Source organism: Poecilia latipinna, unplaced genomic scaffold (genome assembly GCF_001443285.1).
Source record: "Poecilia latipinna isolate Pla-1442-1.1 unplaced genomic scaffold, P_latipinna-1.0 Scaffold735, whole genome shotgun sequence".
In the NCBI taxonomy this organism is placed as follows: domain Eukaryota; kingdom Metazoa; phylum Chordata; class Actinopteri; order Cyprinodontiformes; family Poeciliidae; genus Poecilia; species Poecilia latipinna.
Window position 1 is genome coordinate 210,133 of NW_015113351.1, and position 12,334 is coordinate 222,466.

Genomic DNA, 12,334 nt, shown 5'->3' on the forward strand with positions numbered 1-12,334 from the left:
TGGGGCAGGGGGGGGGCGGGGGGGAAGCGAGTTGGGGCGGATTGGGGGGGGGGGGGGGGGGGGGAATTAGTCATTCTGTAGTCGGAGTCGTAGACTTCTCAATAAACACACAACAGCTAGAAAGTAAAGGTAGGGAGGAGACGCAAGGTGAAAGTGGCAGAGGGTGCAAGGGCGAAGGGAGCTGCATCAAAGGATTAAATGGCCACTCCCCCAGTATTTATATACAAATGCAACCTCTCGCTTTAGAATTGCCCACTTATGTTATGCTGCATGTGATCATTTTACTACTTTATGTAAAAATCCTTGTAAATAGTTTTACTTTCATGCACAGAAGCTCCTTTTGTAGATCAAGTAAGATGGAAAAAAAAACATATGACAGAAGATATTTAATCATTTCCTAAAATGTTTTTTTTTTTTCTGAATTGGGACCAAAATAATAAAGAGAGGGTAACTTTTTGTTTAAAGCACTGGCCAATTTTTTAATGACTGCCATAGTGTTTACAAATAGTAACATTTGATCAGATATTGATCTGATTCTTCTGCCTCGTCATCATGCACACAAGGTAGAAATAGTTGATATTTCTTTTGAGTAAGCTTTATAAAAACTTTTCTTTGTGAAATTCAGCAGTTAAAGTCTGTGATTTCTCAGCATATTGGTAGAAACCATTTGCTTGTGACAGGAAAACCCAGACCGTGTCCTGGAAGTTCTTCAGCATTTGACACAATGTGGTTAGTATATTATTTTTTTTAGGGTTTTTTAATATCCAAATCCTACATTTAAATCAGGATTTATACATATAGGATTAAAGAAGATGATCTCTTTTTTTATATATATATATAAATTCAGAGATTGTTCTGACTGCGATTCTCTGAATCCACAAAGCCACAGCAGACATCACCGTTCAGCCAGTGGCTGAAACAGTAGGCTTGGCTTAGTACGTGTGACCTAAATTTCATGGCAGGAAATCCAAAGAGGATCTGTGAAGGGATTATCAATAGAGGGAAAAGCATGAAAACACTCTCTAAAAAAAATCATCAGATAGATCTAGAATGGGATGATAGATAAGCCATAAAAAGACATTTAAATGTTTTTGCATTTAGGAGATCTGATAGAAGAGACATTGCTGTTTCATGCTATCTCTCTGTCCTGAAGATCGACAGAGGGCATATTGACTTGCAGTGGCACAACACATGCAGCTGAGTGCTGTGTGCTGTAGCAATGTTAGTGTTGAGTCATCAGAACTGCCTCCGGACCCAGAGCTGCGGTCTCCCCTCTAAACTATGGCTCTTCTTGGTAAAGAGCTTTATTAACATTATGTCAGTGTTGTTTCTCATTCGTAGTTATTTGTGGTTGCTAACTAAGAATGACATTGTCCAAAATTTTAACACGCCTGGTGTTTGATCTCTGCATGATGATCTCTTAGACAGAAATTCACGCTTTTTTTGCTTTTCCTTAAACAGGATTTTTGCTCTTATTCTGGAGATCTAAATTGGAGGTGCACAGATCAAAATTTGATGGACCATTTAAGATGTCTAATTTTTGTAACGTTTTAACCTGTTGATGCTGATTTTAGCCGATTCTGATTTTAAGAATTACAGGTGCATTTAGATAAGTTAAAATTTTAATAGGAGGGTTATTAGCGCACCTCAAAATAAATGTAATTTCTGTAACCAGGCATAAAAATGGGATGTTATAAGTGGAGGGAAATTTTGTGCTAGCAAAAGGTGCACCATCTCACAGTGCCACAGCGGTCCACGGCAATATTTATAGATTAAAGAAAATCTTGCATTCATGGGAGATTGCCAAGGTTAGCAAACACTCACATTTACCAAACAACATTGTGAAGATCACCAAGACTTTTGCGAAAGTATTTTGAGTAATGAGATAAGAGTAGAACTTGTTGTCAGTTATCTGCACTTATAGTTTTTAGGTTTCGGTGGCCATTACTTTTTCACGTTGACCTAAGCTGATTTATTGCTGTTTTCACTTAAATTATTTGAAAACTACATCTTCTGTACATTGTCTGATATTCTAATTTATCTGATGGTCTGAATGTGACAAAAAAAAAACACACACACACACACAAGTCCTAAGAAGGCACATACTTTTATACAGGCACTGTACAGGGTCACCATGTGTCCTTCTACACATGGTGCACGCAACGTGTATCTGTTCCCATCCTTGCTATGTTTTCATTTTATATGAAATGCTTAATCATCCAAGCAAGAATTTGGAGTTTTACACAGAAGAGCCCAAAACCTCTCTTGTTGGCAATTATCTGGCAGACAAAAAAACAACAACAAAAAAATAACTTACTCGATTTAATATACGTTTCAATCAGAATTTTCTTCAAGAGAAAATGTTTGTGTATTTAGTTGTGTAATTTTCCAGCATAATGTTTTGTGTCTGCACACAGAAGGTTGAGCCCTCTCCCAGTACTCTCTGCATTCTGCTATATATAGCAGCTCCCCTCTGTATCTGTTTTAATCTTAAACCTCTAACTCAGCCTGTCTGATTCTTCCTTACTGTGCAATTACACAGCAAGACACACTGCATACTGCAGAGATTCTTTCTGTTTTGCTCTTATGGGGAATTTTTGTTACGATTTAGGCAAGGATTTCTCTTTTTCCTTTTTTTTTTTTTTTTCTGCTGAGTCACTGACGTCCTTAATCGTTCATATTTGTTAGGAGGATTGCAGATAGATAGGTCAGCTTGGAGCATTTTTGTTCTGTAAAGTCTCACATATCGCCCTACTTTCACATGTCCAGGTTCATATATGCTGATTAAACAGTCAACCACAATGGGACAAAATTAGAGATTTAATATTCAGAATTCTGTCGATGATTTCTGATTTTTTGTTCAATTTGACAGGAAAAATTGAAAAATTTTTCTTGACAAGAAAAAAATGATCTAAACATTTTCCCCAGTGTTCCTGCTATAATGCAGTCATTAAATACTTACACTTAGACATGAGGCAATGTCTTGTGTGTAAGAGATTAGTTACTGCAAAAAAAAGGCCTTACTATTATTTTAAAACAAAGACAAAACAAGTCCAAATTCAAATTTAGTCTTAGTATCTTGTGTAAAGAGAGCAACTTTTATTGCTAAATCTGTCTTTCCCACAGAAACCTTAAATATGTAGAAGGCTGCTGAAATTTCCAAATCCAACATGTTACATAATACACAGAGAATGAATGCTGGAAATTATCAAAAAAAATTATTCTGCCTCACTGTTATCTGCTTACAGTCTTGTTCCTTATAAAACATGAACAAACCTCAGACATTTAATGGCCAATACGAATGAAAAAACCTTTGTACACCTCTGCGCAGTCTGAATTCAATTTCTTCCTCTTTATTAATATTTTTCTTTCTTACAAGAAAGAAATAGAAATACATTTGATTCTTCATCCCCTTGTAACGTCTTTCACACCTCGTAGCCCTTAGGTATGATGCATTTACTGACTCAAAACGGATCTGATTTAAGATGTCAAATAGCCAGTCACCAGTCAGGGGGATCAAACTGAATATTCACTGTACCTTCCTCTCTGGACAAAATCCCATTTCTTTAGATGACATGCTCAAGTGAATGCAAACGTCTTCTGTTTTGGTCTCTCTCAGCCCACTCCAGTTCATGCCCTGTCCATCCTCCTCCTTCCGTGCTCCCGACTTTCCCTCCATCGGACTCTCCTGGCTGAACCATCATGGCTTCCACACCTTTATTGCTGCTGGGCCTCTTCTCCTCTGTGTCCGTCACATGTAAGACTAAAAATACATTGGTAGAATAGATTGCAGTCAAGTGTGAACTCAATGCATTCTTATCGTTGGGGCTCATGACAATGTTTCTATGTTTCTTCCTGACTAGTGGCGGTCTTGTTTGGTGAACCCAGAATATATGGAGGTGAGTTTAAAACACCAAGGCTTATTTAGTGAGCTTTTAAAACACAAACTAACATATTTTCTTATATTGTCTTAGAGGACGCTACTGGTTATGGTCCCATTTTTGAAGAAGAGCCTATGGATGTGGTCTACACCGATGACTCACCTGATAAGAGGATCTCCATGAACTGCAGGGCCCGTGCAAATCCTCCAGCTACGTACAGGTAAGGAGGACATTTCTTTGTGCACGGTATCTCTGGTTCGCAACGCCACAGGCGTGGTATTTTCCTGCACAGGTGGCGCCGGGATAACTGGGAGATCAAGCTGATGGAACAACCCGATGAACACTACAGCCTAGTTGGAGGAAACCTGGTTATCACTAACCCGATCCAGAAGAAACACGCTGGGACGTACACGTGTGTGGCCCGTAATATCTACGGCACTGTTCTCAGCAAGGAGGCCCGAATCAAGTTTGGATGTGAGCACAGGCATAAATTATATAACTAATAATCTATGACACTAACTTGGCTTTGAAAGATTGGTAAAAACCAATCCGAAGCTTCAAGATTTCATCATTATTATTTTTTTTGTTTTTTATTTTCTCATGTAGATATTGAAGAGTTTCCTGATGAAGAGAGGGAACCAGTGTATGTCAAAGAAGGCCAGGGAGCAGTTCTGCTGTGTGTCCCACCAAAAGCCTGGCCACGTATGTATGCACTCTTCATCGGTCAAAACAATTAGGATTTGTAATTGTTTAACACTTGTGTTTAGATGTTCAAATTTCACCTTACCCTCTCGTCTATGTTTTTATTTTCAGAGGAAGTAAGCTATCGTTGGATCTTCAATGAGTTCCCAGTATTCCTGCCCACAGACCGCCGTCGGTTCGTCTCCCAGAAGACGGGGAACTTGTACATCGCAAAGGTTGAAGCTCAGGATGCTGGAAACTACTCCTGCTTTGTCTCCAGTCCCATCATAGGAAAGAGCGTCTACTCCAAGTTCATCCCTCTCATCCCTTTACCGCCAGAAGACGGTTAGTCGTAATCTGTGGCAGGCTTAAATAAAAAAGTTTAATGTTTAGCGTCATTTATATTTGTCAGTTTTGTTGGTTTTTTGCCCAGGTGAGGAGAGAAAGTACCCAGCTGACATTAGGGTCAAGTTTCCAGACACCACTGCAATGCTGGCCTCAAATATTACATTGGAGTGCTTTGCTCTTGGAAAGTATGTTTTTAAAGCTTTCTTGGTAGGCTTTTGTAACATGATAAAAATTAGCAGAGCACTTGCAAATAAATTCAGGCTGGACACAAAGACACAAAACACTGAGCTGTGGAAGGCCGTAATCTAGTCTGTAGAGCCGTAGCTATAGTTTTTGAAAAACACATGCTCTAAAACCACTAAAAATGTTGCAAAAATTATTTTTGTAGTAAAGAAAGTTAAATGCTGTAAATGCGTTTGCAATGCAATAAAAGTGAATACTGTTCTCTAAGTATTGAGTTCCTGTCTTTGTTTATCGCCATGCTCACTCAGTCCCATCCCACATATTGTGTGGAGGAAGGTGGACGCCACTGACCTCCCTGCAAATCATGAGATCAGCGAATCAGGCGCTGTGCTGCATCTGTACAATGTTCAGTATGAAGACGTTGGATCATACGAATGCGAAGCCATCAACACCAAAGGAAAGGACTGGCATAAAAACTGGCTTTATGTGGAATGTAAGACAGGTTAAATGTTTACCTTTTTTTGTATGAAATAGTAATAATAGTAATAATAATAATAATACTTGTTATCTTCATGTAGCTGCACCTGAATGGGCGGAAACGATCAACAACACTCAAGTGGACATTGGATCGGAACACACAATGCGCTGTGTGGCTTCAGGAAAACCTTTCCCTTTCATCCGTTGGTACAAAGATGGATATATGGTAAAAAAAAAATCTCTTTGTAAGCTTTTTCTTAAAGAATTTGTGCAATCTGAAGTTTTGTCGTTAAACACAAAACTGCACTCCTCTCTTGCATGTGGTTCCTCTAGTATGGCAAAGGCGAGCTGAAGTTTTCCAGTCTAACTTTTGATGACTCTGGGATGTACCAGTGCATTGCTGAAAACTACTGGGGCATCAAATATGCCAATGCTGAGCTGCGAGTTGTTGGTAAGCTCTTGGGGGCGAAGGAAGGAATCCTTTTTTTTTTATTTTTGTAAGACGGTTCTTCAAACTTAAATCCCCACCTATCATCTCCCACCAGCCTGGGCTCCAACATTCGAGCTCAACCCAGTAAAGAAGTATCTTCTTGGAGCCAGAGACAGACGCGTGGTAATAGAGTGTAAGCCGAGAGCCGCTCCGAAACCTCGATTCACCTGGACAAAGGGCAAAGAGGTCCTCTTCAACAGTTCACGGTCAGCAGAAGCAATTTCTTCTGTGAAACAGAAAAGTCACAAACAACTTTCTAATGAACTGACTTGATTCTGCTTGCTTGCAGTGTTTCTGTCATGTTCGATGGGAGCCTGGAGATCCGCAACGCCACCAAAAATGACGAAGGCCTTTACACCTGCTTCGCCGAGAACGACAGAGGGAAGGCCGAGAGTTCAGGATATCTTACCATCACAGGTCTATCATAGTAGCAGCATTCATTCACCCAGATCTCTGCTTTTTGTCGTTTTTTAGTACAGTTATTGCCTTTAAAGCTAACTAGTTTTTAATCAAAAACATAGAACTTAGAATAACTTTAGTCAGAACTTTTTTAAGGTCTTTCTTTTGTTTTGCAGATGGTTAAAATGAAATTATTTAAAGTGAGTTTAACATCAACATGTTAACTGCCTGTCAAAATTTGACTTGTTTTATAAAAAATGTTATGTTGGCTTACTGTCTCCAATTCTGTTGTCTAAAAAAGTTGAAATTTGTGATTTTATGTCAGATTTTTTTTTAAGGTTTTAAAGTCCTTTAGAGTTTTTTTATGTAAATTTATTAATTCATGGAAAAATCGGGAAAGAATTTAACCACTTAAATTCTTGCTATTTAAGTTAATCAGAAGTGTGTTAATACCCCAAAACCAGGGATATGTTTGAGCTATTAGAAAACACACACTTTCAGTTGTGTCTGGTATAAAAGAAAGAATAAATACTTGGTAAAATTCATCATTGCCCACTGCTATGTATAATGAAGGATAAATATGTTGCAGTGAGCATAATTCTCTTCCGAGGAATTACTACAAACAAGAAGATTTTTGGTAAAAACATGATGAGTCCTAGCATTAAACTGAAAATAAATATTTAATGTAATATGAAAAAGGCAAAAGATATAAGATATGTTTACGCTCACTTACAATATTGTAATTCCTTATTGTTGTCCAACTTAAGATTATTATTATTTTTTTTTATTCTCAGAAGCAACAAGTATAACTGTAGCGCCTGAAGACTCCGAGGTTAGAGTTGGAGACGAGGTGATTCTTCACTGCGCTGCTTCACACGACCCCATGCTGGACATCACTTTTATCTGGGCCATTGACTTCAGAGTCATTGACTTCAATGCCGAGTGGCAACACTATGAGCGAGTAATGGTAAGTCAACATTTTTTTTTAACCTTGAAAAGCGTTTTAGTTTTTGAGAATTTGCATGTAATTACTGAAAACATGTTTCACAGTTGGAAATTTCCCGAGATCCGTTACTTTTTGTGTTGATCAGAGTGAAGATGGAGTCGGTGACTTGAGGATAAAAAATGCACAGATTTGGCACGAAGGTCGCTACACCTGCACCGCTCAAACCGTGGTGGATGACGACACCGCTTATGCTGACCTGAAAGTCGTAGGTAATTCAGTGCATGAAAATAATAACCGAGACCACCATCTGTCGTTTGCACTAGTGTTTTAAATCGATTGCACGTGAAACCTCCAGGTGTTCCCGGGCCTCCCGGTGTGCTCCGGATCGAGGAGATCGGCGACACCTGGGTGAAACTTTTGTGGTCCAAACCAGCTGAGCACAACAGCCCCATCCTGTACTACACTGTTCAGACCAGACACTTCTGGGCTCTGAATGAAGACGACTGGAGGAATGCCAGCACATGTGAGTCCTGATTTAGGCCAGCAGAGGGCCATCTTGCTCCAAAGACGGCCAACAGCAATGAACGCAATTCCAGTATAAGCTGTAGTTCAGTCAAATTTTAAGCAGCCCTTAATTGCGTCCCTCAGCTCCAAGTTTTCTCGATGGGACTCTGGAGAAAGCAGACATCACAGATTTATACCCTTGGATGGAGTACCAGTTTAGGATCATCGCCACCAATGAGTACGGATCCGGGGAGGCCAGTATACCTTCGCTTAAGATCAAAACATGGGATGCCCGTAAGTACATTGACAATTGTTTATTTATGATTGTGCCATATGGCAGATTTTTAGGAAAAGCTAACAAAAGGCCGCTTTTTTTGTGCAGCTCCAGTCGTTTCTCCCACAGACGTGGCAGGATATGGAGGTAGAAATGGCGAGATTGTCATCACGTGGACCGTAAGCTTCCAAACTCACGAGTTAAATTCATGCCTCCTCTAAGTTTCTAATGTACATTGATTTCCTTTTTATTTGGCAATCGTCAGCCTGTTCAGCCCTGGTATTTCTATGGGAAGAAATTTGGGTACATCGTTGCGTTAAAGCCTCACAATGCCTACGACTGGTTTTATGTAACCATCTCGGACCCTGAGACGAGACGACACGTTCACATAGACTCCTACTTCATTCCGACCGAAGAGGACTTCCTGGTGCGAGAGTTCCAGGTGAAGATAAAGTCATTCAATGTTAAAGGAGATGGACCGTACAGCCTCACCAAGGTCATCTATTATCCAAGAGATGGTGAGAATTTGGTTTTAGATATACGCCTTATCAGTTTCTAATCACATTTAATCTCAATTTCTGGTGCACAGTATAATTTTAGAAGTTTTGTAAATTCAAATATATATGTGTTTTTTTTTTTTCTTGTCACCCAGTCCCAATAGAAGCTCCCACAGATGTCTACGCCAGGCCCGTGTCTTCCACTGAAGCTGTGGTTTGGTGGCTGCCTGTGGTTGATACTGGAACTGGACTGCAGCAGTACATTGAGGGATACCAGGTATGGAGGTTTTCCTCTCCTTTTTTAAACTAGATCAGCTTAATGTCAAGAAATGTCAAGAAATGCTTGAATTTGTTTTAAAAATAGTGTCAACAGTCAAATTTTCAACCTTACATAACGGAAAAAAGACTATAATTAATGAATTAATGATAGAAGGTCAAAATGTTCAGTATGAATTTGATGGTCTGTGAACAAGACCTTCGAGGTACAAACCTATACAACTCTTGAAAAGAAATCTTTGAGTTTATACTGCTTTACATGGAGTTTATTCAAATAAATGCCTTATCATGAGATGTCATGTAGGTATGGAAATTTTATTAAAAATCTTGACAGTTTTTTTTTTTTTTTTTTTTTTTTTTTCAAATCACAGATGTAGATTAAAGTTACTGTACAAGATCTTTTTCTGTAGATTTTGCTTCCACACTATTTTCCAAAAACTTAATTATTTATACTGCAGTATATGAAGAAAATGTACTGCAGTAGTTTCAGTCTCATGATCATCTTTTTTTTTCAATAAGTGTAGCCATATTTGCTTTTTTCATATAGGATGTGATAAAATAAATGGAAACTCAAATGAATTTGTTTTTCTAGCCGTTTCTTTGCCCTTTACATCAATGTCAGCCTATGTTGACAACACTATCATACACACTTGAATCCAAATTTGTATCCATCTTCACTTTGTCACTATTTCCCAAGTTACTACATATGCCTACCATGCTAATCACTAAAAAAACACAAGACTTACAAAAATGTATCCTACTACATAGATCAAATACTGGAGAAAGTATGACGATCCAGAACCGGGGGCAAATCGCATATTCGTTCCAGCTACAGTCAATCAGACCCGGCTGGAGAACATGCTGCCAGATTCGCACTACCTCATCGAGGTCCGGGCGTTCAACGGAGCAGGTTTTGGACCTCCCGGCGAACACTGTGAGATGTTCACAAAGAGGCCACGTAAGAGCGACATGAAAACGGACAATCAGATCTGTAATAATGCTTTTAAAATACTTTTAAAATATGTAAACTGTTTCTCCGCAGCACCCTCTGAGCCTCCCAGAATGTGGCGCTACGTCACCTGGACCGGACAATGGTTGTACGTGTGGTGGGATCACATCCAGTATGACTGGTTTGGGAATGTTTCTTTCCCCCTGTACTACAAGGTGGGTGCAGTTAGTGTTGTTTCTTCTCTATAGTAAGAACGCATTCAGGTTTTAAAGCTGATAGGATTTTTTTACAGTCTACTGGGGTTTTATTCCTTTGTCAGGTCATGTTTAGAAAGACAGGGTACATCTACGGGAAGGTCTACATCACTGGCTGGCACTTTATGGACTTCCCAATGCCTCAGCTTGGTGACTATGAACTGATGGTTCGTGGTCGCTATGAAGGGGGAGATGGCCCAGTCAGGATGATAAGTATTAAGGGTAAGAATTAAGATAATAGTGGGTTATTAAATAAACTTCTAGTTGTTTTTATTATTAACTTTTTTTATGTTTTTTTTTTTTTTTCAGGTAAAGCATCTCTGACCACACCCACAATCAGTTTCTTATCCTTGTTGCTGCTGGCGCTGTGTATTACAGGTTTGTAAATTTAAGAGTGAAGAAAATACATTGTATATAATGGACTTTGGAAAGCAAATAAGAATAGGACCTTGTCATGAGTTGTCATGAGAAATCTTCACATGGTAGTTCAGTAACTAGTATCTGTTTTTTGTGACAATACACTGGAAATGTTTGATTCCCAAATTGAAATGGGTTGTCGTCACTTATTCTGGACCATGTACTGTACAAAAACAGCATGATGTCTAAAAGGAAAAAGTGAGAATTTTCCCTGGATTTTTTTGGAAACACAAGATCAAAAATGTTTAAAACGCAGAGACGCTTTTCATGGTAAATAAAGACAAATGACAGCTCCTGGAGCCTATATTTAAAACACTATTTAGAATGAAATAAATGTATAGAAAGGCCACTACGCTGCACAAAAAACACTTGTTCTTGTGATCTTTTTACTTAGTTTATTTATTTATTTATTTATTTATTTATTTATTTTTAAATGTTGAAATGGAGCTTGCACTCAAAACATTAAGAACCATTTGTAGATTACAAGAACAATCACTGACGTTAGAAAACAAAGATTTTTATGTACAAATTGATATGATTAATTTGTTTTGCTTTTTATAAAACACAATCAACTTTTATACATGTGTATTTTATTTATTTATTTGCCTTTGTTGAAAAAAATTCAGCTGCAGGGTGGTATGTGGTCTGAGTTATTCACAAGTGGAACACAATCCATGCTGGTATTGTTGATATATTTTAAAAACTGCTGGGATACAAACAACCTAATTTGGCATGCTTTTCTAACAGAGTACTGCATTGAATATGGAAAAGTTTTAGGGGTTAGTGTGAGGCCAGAATTCCAACAGAAAAGCCACACGTACATAGGGAAAACGTGACGTTAACATTATTATACAGCATCATTTTCAACTTTTTCATTTCTGGTTCACTGAGGTCTGATCAGGTCTTTGTAGGTGTTCAAAATGGTGGACTGAGAAGAATAACAAGCTTCCCTCTCTCTGCAACCCAACTTTTGGGTCACAATATTTGACAAAGTGTTTAATGCTTTCTGTCCAAACAGCATAAACCCAGCAGTTTTTTTTTGGTACATATTACAACATTAAGGCCACGGACAGGGAGCTATATATGTATCGTAATGCCACTTTCCTTTATGTAAAGCTGGAAAACTATTAAACAGATTTCAACTGTCTTGATATTATTTTATGATCTTCTGTGCTCACGATGTCAGGTTTGAGTTTCAGCACATTAGCACATCAGCACATTAACATGTGGAATCTCAGAAAACACATTTCAATACAATTTCTGCAATCTCACCCACAAACCATGAAATAATTGGTTTAAGACTTTATCTGTATGATAACCTTGATAAAAAAACCCAAACAAACAATAAAACTCTCCAAAATATATGTTGATTTTACTTTATTTTAAAACTTTAAATCAACATGTATTCTAGCAAAATGATATAAGCACAACCTAACTTAGGTGGTATTTTTCAAATGTTTCTGCACAGAATCTAACTTTTATTGTGACCTATAGACACCCCAACAAAAATGGAAAAACATGATGTATAGTTAACACAAACTATAATTAAAGTATCTGATATAAAGTGTGAAAGTCTGAAATTAGTGGTGTATGGTATTGGCGATGTGTGTTCAAAATTCTTCCTAAGCAATTCTTAAAAAAAAATAATAATAATAAAAAAATAAATAAAATAAAATTGTATAAAATGGCCCAGCAAACAATTTTCAGAGTTTTGAAAGTGTGACTCTTGAAAACCTCTGTATGCATTATACTAGTAAC

General features: G+C 38.1%; 1 protein-coding gene across 2 annotated transcripts in view; it reads left to right on the forward strand.

Annotated features, from left to right (window-relative positions):
* Positions 1 to 11,908, forward strand: part of cntn1b (contactin 1b) — a 15,532-nt gene extending 3,624 nt beyond the window's left edge. For both annotated transcript variants that reach the window (XM_015045626.1, XM_015045627.1), the window contains exons 2-24: positions 3,620 to 3,757; positions 3,864 to 3,899; positions 3,975 to 4,101; positions 4,174 to 4,355; positions 4,488 to 4,583; positions 4,695 to 4,907; positions 4,996 to 5,095; positions 5,402 to 5,586; positions 5,672 to 5,796; positions 5,904 to 6,021; positions 6,116 to 6,266; positions 6,350 to 6,477; positions 7,254 to 7,426; positions 7,551 to 7,674; positions 7,761 to 7,928; positions 8,054 to 8,203; positions 8,292 to 8,362; positions 8,449 to 8,701; positions 8,836 to 8,957; positions 9,725 to 9,914; positions 9,999 to 10,120; positions 10,225 to 10,381; positions 10,469 to 11,908. In XM_015045626.1, coding sequence (XP_014901112.1) covers positions 3,703 to 3,757; positions 3,864 to 3,899; positions 3,975 to 4,101; positions 4,174 to 4,355; positions 4,488 to 4,583; positions 4,695 to 4,907; positions 4,996 to 5,095; positions 5,402 to 5,586; positions 5,672 to 5,796; positions 5,904 to 6,021; positions 6,116 to 6,266; positions 6,350 to 6,477; positions 7,254 to 7,426; positions 7,551 to 7,674; positions 7,761 to 7,928; positions 8,054 to 8,203; positions 8,292 to 8,362; positions 8,449 to 8,701; positions 8,836 to 8,957; positions 9,725 to 9,914; positions 9,999 to 10,120; positions 10,225 to 10,381; positions 10,469 to 10,545 — 3,123 coding nt within the window. In that variant the 5' untranslated portion in view covers positions 3,620 to 3,702 and the 3' untranslated portion in view covers positions 10,546 to 11,908. The remainder of the gene's footprint in view (positions 1 to 3,619; positions 3,758 to 3,863; positions 3,900 to 3,974; positions 4,102 to 4,173; positions 4,356 to 4,487; positions 4,584 to 4,694; positions 4,908 to 4,995; positions 5,096 to 5,401; positions 5,587 to 5,671; positions 5,797 to 5,903; positions 6,022 to 6,115; positions 6,267 to 6,349; positions 6,478 to 7,253; positions 7,427 to 7,550; positions 7,675 to 7,760; positions 7,929 to 8,053; positions 8,204 to 8,291; positions 8,363 to 8,448; positions 8,702 to 8,835; positions 8,958 to 9,724; positions 9,915 to 9,998; positions 10,121 to 10,224; positions 10,382 to 10,468) is intronic.
* The last annotated feature ends 426 nt before the right edge of the window (positions 11,909 to 12,334 follow it).